Here is a 13,605-nt window from a genome sequence, read left to right on the forward strand (position 1 = left end):
TTAGTACATGTAGGAGGGTCTCAATGTAGTTAACCGTAAAATGGCAAAAAAAAATAGCCGTTAGGCATAAAAATTGACAAATTTCAACTGTCAGTCGTCAAAATGGTCAACTGAAAAAATTTTTCTTTAATCTTCTGAACAGATTTTCGCAAGATTTTCATTGGAGGGGCTATGAAAGAAAAAATTTCTAGTTTTTACATGTTGGGTGTTTTTAAAAATAGTTTGAGGTATGTTTATGGTTCAAAATGTTTGTCATCTTGTAAATCTGATTTTAGGTGCTTTGTCCTCTGAATTCCACTCCACAAGTTCAACCAGTGAAAGTCCACTAACAAAAGAACAATGGGAAAAAAGTGAACAGCAAACAAAGATTATGGAGACAGCGAAATTGGAAGGTGAAAAGGAAATTTAAAAAAACTTATATTAAGTTATATGGAAAGCTGTTGTGAACAATAATAACGGTTATGTTATAAGTACTTGAAGAATTATCTCAGTGCAATGATGTGGCATCAATTAATTAATATAATTGTACACAGTTCCAATTATGAGAACAAAACATCTGAAGAGAAGCTGTGAATGCTAATCTCTCTCTGCATTTTTACCCTTAGGTACTTCACCCCTCATTGTGATACCGACCACTGGTCATGGAAAAGAACTAGAAGAACCTTGGGGAAGGAAAGGTGAACAGGATGCTCAGTTTGAATTATTTTTGAAGTTAATGTAATTGAAACATGTTGCTCATTATGTTCAGGTACTACCAGTAAGCCAAGTAAAAAGTTGTATTGTATTGCAAGTTATCAACTATTTAATGTTCTTCATGTTTGTTGAGTTTTTCCCTTTGTTATTGGGAAAAGTACCCGCTTTTAAGTGGATTTAGTTGATCTACCCTTAAAACTGATATCAAACCACCTTGAAATGAATAAAAAGATGTGGGGCTTACTGCTTTCAGTTGTTTTCGCTGACGTGTTGAAGTCTAGCATGGGTTCCAGTTTGGGTTCAGTTCCCCCTGACATGCTCCAAGAAAAAAAAGAAAACAACATAACAAATCACTGACTTGTTGTTTTGATGCATTGACATTGAAGAAGTGGAAGAATTCATCCGTGCGTAAATTGGCCGAAAAAGCTTTAGGAGTGAAGTTATGAAACTTCAGGGAAAAAAAAAATGAGAAATGAAAAAAGAACGTGAATGTAGTTTTAGTCATCTTTTACAATAGAAATTACTGTTATTAATAGGCAAGAATGCTTCTGTCAGCAATTATGATAAATGATACTTGTCAATGCAAATTATTTGAAATGTGTTTCTGCCTCATTCTCTTCTCTAGTTAAAGGTAGTGCTGAGTTTCCTTGCAATAAATTAAGGAAATGTTACATACATGTAGAGTGATTACTTTTTTAGTTGCTCTCAATAGTTTTTTTTTTCGGTTTTAAAGCTTCTGTTCTTAAATGTAGATAATCTACAGTGTACATGTACCTACTAGTATCTTTAAATGCAAGTTGGTATGCCTTTTCCCAACTATTAATTAGTAGAAATGGTAATATCTCTCTACATACCTTTGTTTTTAGGCATGTTGCCTCTTCCTGGATCTTTCACCTTTGATCTTGAAGAAAAACTAGAAAAGCTTTATATGAAACTTCTAACGATAAAAGGTGAAGTAAAATATGCTGTTAAATTAAATTTCATGGCAAATCTAAACCAAGAATGCTTTTAAATACATTTAGTTCTCATTCAAAATATTTTTTTGAAAGGAAATTTCACCCGATTTAGTTTTCCCTCACTCTGTGTTTTGCTAGAAGGGAATATTGAGATGGTAGAGGCTGAGGATGGTGAAACAGTATATAATGATAAACTAAGTTTTTTCGGTGTTGATCCTAAATTACGCCTTAAAAAACCGACAATGAGGTAATTTAGATAGATTTTGTACATCGTATACAATCAGTTAATCGCATGTTGGTCTGACCTGTTATCGTGTCGCTATTAAAAGTAACACCATGAGTTGCACTTTGTACCTTACCCCTGAGGGTTGACTCCATTACTACGGACACCCTAGCGGGGAGATTTAGTTTCTGTAATAGCGAAGAGTCTGTAATAACGGGGTATGAGAGATAAAATAAAGTTTCCAACGTGGCCTCACAAACGGGAAAAAGATCAGGCCGCAAGCAGGAAATTCTCATGTTCACACCCAATTGAAGAATGGTTTCTTTATTTTCTTTTTTCATAATGTCGCTTTATAGTATGTTTGTCAGGATTTTGGATGAAGTATTAAGTGTCTGTTATAGCGAGAGAAAGAACAAGAGAAATGTCGTGCTGTGGGGCTTGAAAGTGTCTACATTTCGATAAAAGGAAGAGTCCGTTTTAAAGGGAATTTATTTCGTTTCTTCATGCTTTTCCCTAGGGGCTGGCTCTTGTGTGCGGTGGCGAGGTGTCTGTAATAGTGAGGGGTACGCAGGGCGAGAGTCAACTGTAGATTAATCCAAATTTGGCATTGTTTCATTCTCTACTTTAGCTAAAGATGGTACTGAGTCGGCATGTGGTAAAAATACATAATGGTTGTTTTCAACGATGATCATGGAGTTACAATGAAGATCTAACACTGTTTTACTTCAACATGACTATAATTTGCTGTTTGCACAAGTATATCTGTTGTTATCTTTTTTGTGTAAAGTCAGACACTGAATTTTGAAAAGCTTTGTATACCTTTGCTCTCAGGTTCTTCATCTCTCCCCGTCGCTGATCTTGAGGAAAAGCTAGATCAAGTATTTGAGGAAATTCGGATGCTGAGAATGGAAGGTGAATAGAAAAATTCATATCTTGTCATTTTTAGGGAGAAACTGATACAAGAATGCTAATAACTGTCCATAAAGTTTGCTTAGGTTTAAAAAATAAGCTAAAATATTGAATAGGTAAAAACCAAACATTTTCAAAACCAGGTCATCATCAGGGTGATGATGACCTAGTGTTGAAAATGTTTGCTTTTTATATATTTTTTAATATTTTAGCCATGTAAATAGCTCAATGCTATGAAATGAATTCATATTTTTCCAGTAAACTCTTTAAGAGAAATTATTCCCTATCTGAGATATTAACGTTTTTCTGTCTTTACTTTCATCCAAGAATACTGCGAAATGCTTTCAGCTGTTATTCAGTAACTTAGTTTTGTTAAAGAAAATATTTTCAATTCAGTTTTGTCTCTTAATCCTCAACCTCAGTTAAAGGAAGTATCAAATTGGCTGTTGCATGTGATAATGAAATATTACTTATAGATAGGTTATTTCACAATGATATAATGGAAAACTTGCATTATTGTTCTTTCACTTGACCTCGATACATGTTATCATGCTTTAACTTTTTCATCAGGTGAGGTACTTAGTGCTAAATATATTTCTGTGTACCTTTGCTCTCAGGTAATTTTTCTGTCCTTAAACTTTCAACCATTGATCTTGAGAAAAAACTAGCTGAACTAGGCATGGAGCTTCACAGGCTCAGAATGGAAGGTGAATATAAAATGTTTATTTATTCATTATCCGAGAGAAATAAATCCAAGAATGCCGTTAAAGGCTTCCACCTTCGTATCCAATTATCACTTTTGAAGGAAAATTATTCCTTATTTAAAATAATCTGTTATCTGATTTTATTACTATTGATGAATGCTTCCACTCCTTATTCAAATTATACATTTTCATGGGAAACTATTCCTTAGTAAAGATGATCCCTCTTCCTTTATAATTATTAAGTGAGATAGTTATCTAATACTTTCAGTTCTTCACATGAGCCTAGTACAATGTGAAGTGTTTGTTAAATGCCTGTTTTTAACCATTTATGCGAGGTAAGGCACTGAATGCTAAATACAGTGTATCTCTCTGTTTACCTTTCCTTTCAGGTACTTTGCCTCCCCCTGAACTCTTTTCTACTGATCTTGAAGATGAACTAAAACAACTTCGACGACTTATTTGTATACTTCAAGATAGAAAAAGAGAGAAAGGTGAGTGAAACATGTGTATTAACTCTGTTGAGCAGGGCAAAAGAAATATGGAAAGTGATGTAAGGAAATAGTTCCACTAGTATTTCAGGCTTGATTTTTTAAGTAACAAGCTGAAAGGTGACACGATTCCTTTTAGTTTGTTATAAAGGACTCCTATTATTTTCTCTCCAATACCTAAGCCCTGCATGCAACTTGCAAAACATCTGCGCTGCTCATTACGTGTTGAAGCATTGAATAATGTGTATTTACTCCATATTTAAGATAACCCCTCTTCTTATATAATGTTATCAATCAAGAATGGTGTTTAAAAATTCCTTAAACCATTTTGCTGTTTACTTCTTCTCTCAGGTAGTTCACATTCCCTTTTTCCCATCATTGATACAGTATTTAGACTACGCCGGGAACTTGAGAAAGTCAAGGTGGAAGGTGAATAAATAATGCACATTTAGAGAAAAAACAATTTTAGTAGAATGCTATTAAACACTTCCACTTCTTTATCGAAGTATCTTTTTCCACGGAACTCCTGCACGTGCAGTCTTTTTCTGCATTAATTATTAACAATTGCAATGCTCATTAGAGGCCTAAGATATAAATTACATAACTACATTGGCACCCAGCACTTAGATGGAGACTGTTTTCACGAGTGGTAAATCCTAGCAATCCAGCAATCAGCCGTTATGTAGAAAGGCGACAACCTCACATTGCACTAGAAAAAAATATTGTAGAAGAAAAGAAACAAAATACCCGGCAAAAGTGAACTTCTTTTTAGCACGTGTTAAAAAATAACTAGCTTCTTAGGATAGGCTCATCCTGGTCTTAGAAACTTTCAAATTTTGGTACATATGCAAAATTACAGGTACTGTTTCATGTTATGTGTAGTTTCGTGGTGCGCGCTTGCAGTCCTCGGGATTTGCACGTGCATCAAGTGCGCGGTACTGTCGTGAATCTTGGATACAACTCTAGCATTTTATCAGAGTGCTTAGCCATTTTTAATCGTATCCATTTACAACCTTGATGTGTTAAGGCCTGCAAGCGTCAAATTGTGCTCTAATTCAGAACAAGGTGTACACATGAAGTTTGTAAATTGAGTTTGTGTGTCGAACGTTGAGGAGCCTTTGTGTAAGCCATCTCAGAGTTACGATGACCACATCGCGCTACCAGAGGTTATTAGCTTTACCATATTGCTGCTTCAATAGTGCATGTAGTACTAATGCATGTCAGTGAACTGTAATACATGTAGGAGGGTCTCAATGGGGCTAACTGTTAACCACCGTAATATAGTAAAAACATTTTGCTGTTAGTCGTAAAAATTGACGAATTTCAACCGTTAGTCTTAACATAACATAACTGTTTATTCACAATTCAAATTTTAATGAAAGGTAAAAAGGAAGCAAAAGAGGTTACCTATTTCAAGTTTGTCTCCTAAAATAATTAAAAATTGTAGTAAAATAGTTAAAAATTTCCTAAAACATTAGTAAAATGGCGTCTGACTCTGTTCTTGAAAATGTTCGGAGTTTCTGCCTCTGCAACTTTTTTAGGTAAATTATTCCCTTCATTGACTATATTTGCACAGAAAGAATACTTAAAACTGTTTAGCTTTGCGGGCAATGGTTTAAGTTTATGGCGATGGTTGGTTCTTAATGGTCGAAAATCATATGCAAATGTAAAATACTCAAATAGGTGTAGCTCGTTAAGACTGTTAGCCGTCTTATAGCACTCAGTAAGCGCAGAAAATAATCTTCTCTGATGTAGAGTTAGCCATTTAAGGACCTTTAAGCGCTCTTCATATGACATATCTCGGGCAATGTTTCTGATTGCATATCTAGGTGTTCTGCGTCGTACTTTCTCTAAAATAGCCGAATCCTTTTTGAGGTGTGGAGACCACACTGGAGAGCAGTACTGAAGTATTGGACGTACTAAACTCATGTAAAATTTCGAGAACAATTTAGGATTCCTGGGGCCCTTTGTTCGACTTATAAATCGGATAGAAAATGATATAAATGATAGATTTGATTTGATGTGAATTCCAAGATCCTTAACTTATTTATTTATTTAAGGATTTGTACAAAACAGTACCGAAGAAAAAACAATAGGACATAAGTTCCCTACTAGGTTTAAGCTCCAACCCAACCCCCTCCTAAAATAACTTAATAATATAAATAGACTAAATAGGCTGCTTAACAAGTGCACGCAACAAGGGTATTTACCCGGCGACATTTAGGACAAATTATTTTAAAGGTAAGAAAGTAGTCGCCATCAAAAACGTTGAAAAGTCTCTTGAAATAAAACGACTTAATTTTACGCTTAAAAGAGTCAATAGACTCAGCCTGCCTAACATTATTAGGTATATTGTTCCACAAATTTGCTATCCTATTAAAATAGAAGTCCCGAAATGTTGATGTACGATTTTTATTAATCTTAAAGTTCAGCCCTGAGCACGCTTGGCGCATCTGACTCGTAACAAAGGAAAAATAGTAATTAAATGAACAAGTTAGATCAATATGACCATGAAGACATTTAAAAAAGAAAACTAAGTCGAGATATTCAAGCCAGTAATTAAGCGGCAATAACTTCAGTTTGATTAAGCGATCCTTATAAGATAAGTTACTACTATTTCTTTTTAGTATAAAGCGTGTAGCTCTTTTTTGCACATATTTAACTAAGAATAAATTGCTGATAACAGACTGAGGTACCCATAACTGAGAGCAATAGCAAAAGTGCGAACACACTAATGAACAGTAAAGATGCAACGGCGGAACACTGCCAACAATTCCTGCGCAGCTCCTACTAATAAAGCCCAGTAACCTATTTGCTTTAGCAACTATCATGAGTATATGATCCTTCCGAGAGGTGTCATTTACGAGCACTACCCCCAAATCTTTTTCAGTAGAGACAACCTCCACATCTATACCATTTATACTATAGCTACGATATGAACTAATACGCTTCCTAGATATACGCAGATTACTGCACTTTGTAGGCTGAAAATACAATTCATTTGACAAGGACCAAGTTGTAAGTGAAACTAAATCCTACTGCCATTTCGAAAAATCAGCATCATTATTTATGATCCTATAACATTTAGAATCGTCAGCAAACATAGCCAGCGTCGCACTATTAATTACATTTGGCATGTCATTTACAAATAATAAAAAGAGAATCGGTCCTAGAAGTGACTCCTGGGGTACACCTGACCCAACGCCAGTCCAATTACTGAAAGTTCCATTTATAACCACTCTTTGACGCCTTCCAGTTAGGTATGAGTAAAACCAGGCGAGTAGGGGATCATCGATTCCAAACGTTTTTAGCTTCAACACGAGTTTTGCCAGAATCGAAAGCCTTGCCAAAGTCCAAGTAAATTATGTCTGATTCTAGCCCGCGGTCCAGTGCATGACCAATATCATAGAATACTTCAATAAGCCGAGTAACGCAAGACTTGACCTTTTGAAAACCATGTTGAAAAGGATTCAAGATCTTCTTAACGTGAGAGACAAGGCACGAGGCCACACACCGCTCCTGAACTTTAGGGATCACTGGAAGTAACGACACGGGGCGATAATTTTCGACAAACTCTCCTTTCCCTCAACTATAACGTTAGATTACAAAGAGTTAACCAAAGAAATGTTTCTTTTTAACTCCTTAACAAGAAAAAGTTAGCCCTAACATGGCCAAAATTTTAACCGTTAGCCGTAAAAGCCATCGCCCCATTGAGACCCTCGTGTAGCTCGTGCATTAAAGAACTTTTGCATGAATGTTCCATGTCGGAAACGATCGACAAACGTGTTGGTGGTATCTTTAAATGACAAATTTAAATTTGACCCCAAGCTTGTCTGTGATCTTTCACAGTTAATGTGAATCAGTTAACATTGACTCTTACGTTGTCTTTTAAGTAGTTCCTCATTTTAATAATTTCTCTGAGCTGAGAATGTGACCTTAAGTACTAAAATAGTTTGTGTCTTTTTGTGTCCTTCATGATAGCATTAGAGAACGCCATGTATCCGACCATTAGATCAGGACTGGCGAAGTTTGATGTCAGTTTACCCGAGGAACTCCAGAACTATGTCAGCTACTTATTAAATGAGTCAGCCAAACTTCACTTCCGCAAGCAAGGTACTTAACATTGTTAAAATAAGCTTGTATTGGCTTTGAAACATATGTCCAGTTATCTATATTCGGTGGTAAGACTATTGAGAAATGCTAGGTTTGTGTAATGGTCAAGGAATTTTTCTTTTAACCCAGATTTGTGATCTTGTGTTGGGGTTTTTTCATTCTCTGTAGACCTGGTACCTTTATATAATCATCAAATGACCTGCGCGGTCTAATGCCCGTTTCTAATAAGGAAAAAAAAAAAGATTTATAAATGAACCCCTTTATGAAGGCCGTGCGCGGTTGCGCTGGCAGGGGCATGAAAAGCTGCAAGGCCAAGCGTGCGTCCACGTGAGAAGGAAGTAAAATGAGAAGAGCGGCGTTCATGAAATAAAAATCTGATTGACTGAGTAAGATCAAGCTGGACCCACATGACCCTTCTACTCAGTCCATAAGTGCATAGAATTCTGATGTTAAGGCTGGTCGCTTATGTGGTGTAACCTAAGTACTTTATGATCGTATTCTCAAGAAAAAGACGTCTCTTTCAATTTATCAACACGAATACTTCGTTGTTATGTTTGCAAAGCGAAAACAATTTTTTTCTCGTGTTCTTGAAAATGTTCTGAAACTTTAATACCAGATTTGGAAAAAAACAACACCAGCAACTTCTCTCGCAGGCATTTTCGACTGCAGAGTTTTAGATTACTAGTGAGGGAAAAGATAATATTGGAATAAAACCTTATGACAATGATTTACAACTTCTCAAATGATTTGCTGACATTTTAAGACTTGGAAAAGAAGAAGAAAAAAGGTTTGGCTTAATGTTTTTGGTATCGCACGACATTTTATTGTTCATACTGTCCGTCTCCTTGTTTTCCCAACTGGTTTCCTTTGACTTGGGATGATTCAACAATAAGTCGAAACGTGGAGACTCGAAATTATTTTTGTGTCCAATTTGCCGAGGTATTTTCTGTGGTTTGTCAGTTTTTAGACAAAAACAATGTAAAGTTAGGTTTTTTCGCTGTAATGTTTTCAAGTAAAAAAATTAATATTCTTTTGTTTTAATCCTTTAGTACTCCAATCACCTCGTGCCTTGGAGGAATTACGTGTAGCAATGGATAAAGACGAATTGAAAGCATTCCTTACTACTCACATCAGAGAAGGTGCATGGCAAGTGGTGCTGCTGTTTACGGATGAGCTCTCTATATCTAAACAACCATGGTACTGCTGTCGTGTAATTTATAACGAGGACGAGGACAAGGAGGTGTCTAATGAAGTGATATACAGTTCAATTTCAGGCATATTGTATGGGTGGCCAACAGAGTACGACCCTGATTTGATAACACTGTGTAAAGCGATCACCAACAGGGATTGGAAAGTAACCAGATTAATTCTCTCAAGGAGTCGGATATCTGATGAAGGTTTGAAGAACTTGAGTACAGCGCTTCCTCAGAGTGAACTTTACAGCTTGACACTGTATGGCAATGGTTTACAAAATCAAGGATTAAAACACCTGTGTGAAGCGCTGATCATTAGTGACTGCCATTTAACCAGCTTAAACGTCAGTCACAATATGTTAGGAGACGAAGAAATCATGCACTTGCGTGACGCGCTAGCCAGCGTTAACTGCAGATTAACCACCTTAAACGTCAGTCACAATAGGTTAGGAGACGAAGGAATCGTGCTCTTGAGTAACGCGCTAACCAGCGTTAACTGCGGATTAACCACCTTAAACGTCAGTGAGAATAGGTGGGGAGACGAAGGAATCGTATACTTGTGTAACGCACTAACCAGCATTGACTGTACATTAACCAGCTTAAACGTCAGTAACAATTGGTTACGAGACGAAGGAATCATGTACTTGTGTAACGCGCTAACCAGCGTTAACTGTACATTAACCAGCTTAAACGTCAGTAACAATTGGTTAGGAGACGAAGGAATCATGCACTTGTGTAACGCGCTAACAAGCGTTAACTGCAGATTAACAAGCTTAAACGCCAGTCACATTCGGTGGGAAGACAACGGATTTAAACACTTGTGCGATGCACTTACCAGCAGTAATTGTGTGTTAACCAAATTGAAAATCGGTTTTATTAGATTAGGAGATGGAGGAATCAAAGAATTGTCTGAGGTTTTAACCAACGGATTCTGTACATTAACAAGTTTAGACATAAGCAACAATGAATTTGGAGATGAAGGAATCAAGCACCTGTGTAAGGCCTTGACTGATACCAACTGCAAACTACGGAGCTTAGACTACCACGGAAATCGGAATGTAACAGATAAAGGCAGAAAATATTTGTCTCAAATGTTAACTGGTACTGATTGGGAAGTCACTATCACTTGTTGAACGGAGTATTAAAAATGACCAGCAGTGAGGCAGTCGAAACATCGCGATCAAGAGTTTAGAAATGACTCGGTATCATGACTCAAACGATTATTAAACGTTCATTATTCGATAAACGAACTCCACTGTTTAAAAAAATAGACTACAAATGCAACTGCAATTTCGTATAACGGGTCTGTTGGCAATAATGTTATACCTTTTGTAACAAAAAGTTTTGCGCTACAGGGAATTGGTTATACTGGTGATTTAGCTGTAAAAAGATGCCAAAAATATTAAATTATATTTTGATAACCTATTTAATGAATATCGTTGTTTTCTAAAAGAAAACTTTTAAAAAGTCTACGTGAGTTAGTGACGTATAAATAAGTAATAAATAACAACATATTCTCAATATTTATAGGCTTTCGTATTTTTAGTGGGTAGACTCCAAGGGTATAATGTTTAAGCTTAATTGCAATACCCTTGAACAAAAAGGAATGTTTTGTTCTGCCTTGTTCGTTTTCGAAGCCAAATGTAGGTGTTGTATACTCGTTCAAATGAGTTTATTTGGACTTTACCTGTAAGTCATTTACGCAAAGCTTGTACTCTAACTTGTAATTTTTTTTCATCCTAGCTGATGATTTTATGAAGAGCAGAGTTATGTATTACTCTAAAATTACATACTAATGATAAGAAAGTGTCTTACGGGTTACGTAGTCCTTATAATGTATAATCTCTTTTTCAATTTACCTTAATAGTTCAGAATGTCGTCTGATTGATAATATTTCAATGTTCCAAAATTCTCAACTCTCAGTAGAAATCATATTTTACATATATATTTTATATTTTAGAAAAGACCAGACTAAACTGCGAAGTATATTAACCAAGGACATTAAATATGTACAAGGACTGCTGTTGAATTCGAATGTAATAAATGTTGTTTTATTTTTTCGATCCTCGCTTTTACTGAATCTGTCAACAAAGCCTTAATGAAGGGAACACGATCTGGAATACACGTATCCGTTTTATTTGGACACGAAGGTTCATTTCGTGTTTGTATTTGGCCGAGAATGAATAGATGTAACTCCCTCCCTGGTCAAACGCAAAACTTTAAATGGCTTGCGCAAGAGCCTGGTTCAGGGCTCTTTGTGGGAAAGTGTTGAGTAATTTTGGAAGGCGAAACACTCTTTCATAAAACCAACTGCTTGGGCTTAGCCTTAGACTTCCCTTCGATCCTCTTGAAAATTAACTGACAATAGAGGTCTGTAGTTCTCCGATTTGATTTGGGCTCCTTTCATGGAAAGCAGAATAACACCGAGCTGTTTTCAAAAATTAAACAAACAAACAAGCAGCTACATTCCCGGCTTTCGGAATGATACCTAGTTTGAATGAATTATTAAACAAAGAGTATAAGGGTGAGGCTAGGGAGTTAATGCTACATTTAAAGGTTCTTGCCTGGATAAATGTCGTCGGGGCTGAAGCTTCTATGGGCTTTTAAGAGTCTGTCCGCGAGAGGACCAGTGACACATGTCATCTCACCGATTTCTTTCAAACTTGCACAGCTTATGAGAGTCACTAAGTTATTCAAGAATCCACAGTGGTTCAGGCTCCCGGCTAATCCTTAGGGTATTTGAGCCCCCACATCGAATGCCTTCCAACGGATCTCTCTCACACTAACAGAATGCGTGGATCTTAATCTTATTTTGTCCAATGGTTGTTTGATACCTTAAGGAAACAATTCCTTAAAGTTGGGGTAATTTGATATAACTTCTGCCAATTTAGAGCAGTTAAAAAAGGAAAAAATTAGGGTTTTTTAATCGCAAATATCTCCAATGAGCAACATTGTATGGCAACAAACATTGGAAGGAAGTATTGCAAGTGCCCCCAATTTCGGAATCAAGACAAGACCACAACAGCGTGAGCTACGTCCCCTTCTCTCTACGAAAAGTGCGTGGGTTGTTTAACGTCCCTTGCCAACCAGTTATGGCAACTTGGGGCTGAGATGCTGCCACATGAAACCTTCCAACATCCTTAGATGACTAGCTAGGTGGCTGAATCCCATAGAAAACCGTAGTAAAAGCTGTTTCCTTTAAGTTTTGCTGCAAAAACTTTAAAAAAAAAAGTATGTATTGTAGAATCGTTTTTTGTGGCTTTTTTGTGGTTTTTGCGTGCGCCCCTCTATCGCGTCCTATTTAGGTTTAAAAAAATTTTCGAATTTTCGACACTTAGTGGCCATATATAGTGAAATTCGTTTTGATTGAGTTTGTTTGAGCCGGAAGGGAAGAAATTTGGCACTCGGTCATGGCGCACGGACGTCGTTGCGCTTGGTCCGTCATGACGTCGACTCAAATATTTTCCGTCCGGCCCTCCCACTCAGGAAATAAGTAAATATTTTTTTCTGATGGAAATTGTGGAGAACTGTGTTTTTGAGACTGTCCCATTTAAAAAAAGCTCTTTTCTGTATTTTACACTTTTCAAGCTCTCGTCCCAAAAGATTCAAAGGAAAGTTGTTCAAAGCTTTGATGCCCACCATCCTGTACCTCTTCATATTTTGGAAAGAGTCTTTTTGCAACAGTGGCGTAGTCTATCGACGTATTTTAAAATTTCCTCTGCTGCGTTTTTACAATTACCATCTCGGACTTAAAGCTCTACCTCAACTTCACCATCCGCGCGCTTGTTGACCGCGACAGAAACGTGCAATTGCCCATAATCCCAAACCATTTTCTCTGTGTTTCCTGGTAACCAAGTAAGGAGAATTTTAAGGCCAAGTTCATAATTACGAGCACTTGGTTATTGGCCAGGTTCTTAATAACAGTGCAGCGTCTCAAAGAGCTGCTCTGGGGATGTGCGCTATCCAAAATGAAGGGTCTAAGATTAGGAAATGGAGAAAACTTGTTCACCAAGGAGGAATAACTTTTATTTATCCAAATTGCTAGATATTTAAGCAGGCTATTAGCCTTTAGTAAGGCCGATCTCCTGAATGGAGTTGTAAGTGCCTCCTTGGAAGATGAATATACGAGCAATACGTCAACAATGCCGTAGAGATGGAGACGAGATTTCAAATAAGGAAGAGAACTAGAAACTTCTTACCGGTACAAAAAGATTTTTAAAAGTGACTGTCAGATAATGTTCTTCTTGTGAGTAACCTATGGAATCATTGGCTTCAGCGTGAGTAAAAAGAGGCGTTTATGCTGTTAAAAGGGACTAATAATCAAAA

The 13,605-nt window shown here is 36.7% G+C and overlaps 1 protein-coding gene across 4 annotated transcripts in view; it reads left to right on the forward strand.

Annotated features, from left to right (window-relative positions):
• Positions 1 to 11,342, forward strand: part of LOC131796246 (uncharacterized) — a 96,990-nt gene extending 85,648 nt beyond the window's left edge. For 2 of the 4 annotated variants that reach the window (XM_066170593.1, XM_066170594.1), the window contains exons 29-37: positions 276 to 392; positions 606 to 677; positions 1,560 to 1,643; positions 2,704 to 2,784; positions 3,399 to 3,488; positions 3,875 to 3,976; positions 4,325 to 4,402; positions 7,955 to 8,086; positions 9,136 to 11,342. In XM_066170593.1, coding sequence (XP_066026690.1) covers positions 276 to 392; positions 606 to 677; positions 1,560 to 1,643; positions 2,704 to 2,784; positions 3,399 to 3,488; positions 3,875 to 3,976; positions 4,325 to 4,402; positions 7,955 to 8,086; positions 9,136 to 10,412 — 2,033 coding nt within the window. In that variant the 3' untranslated portion in view covers positions 10,413 to 11,342. The other 2 variants (XR_010718424.1, XM_066170595.1) reach the window with 2 other exon arrangements.
• Positions 11,343 to 13,605: the final 2,263 nt, after the last annotated feature.

This window comes from Pocillopora verrucosa, chromosome 8 (genome assembly GCF_036669915.1).
Source record: "Pocillopora verrucosa isolate sample1 chromosome 8, ASM3666991v2, whole genome shotgun sequence".
Classification (NCBI taxonomy): Eukaryota; Metazoa; Cnidaria; class Anthozoa; order Scleractinia; family Pocilloporidae; genus Pocillopora; species Pocillopora verrucosa.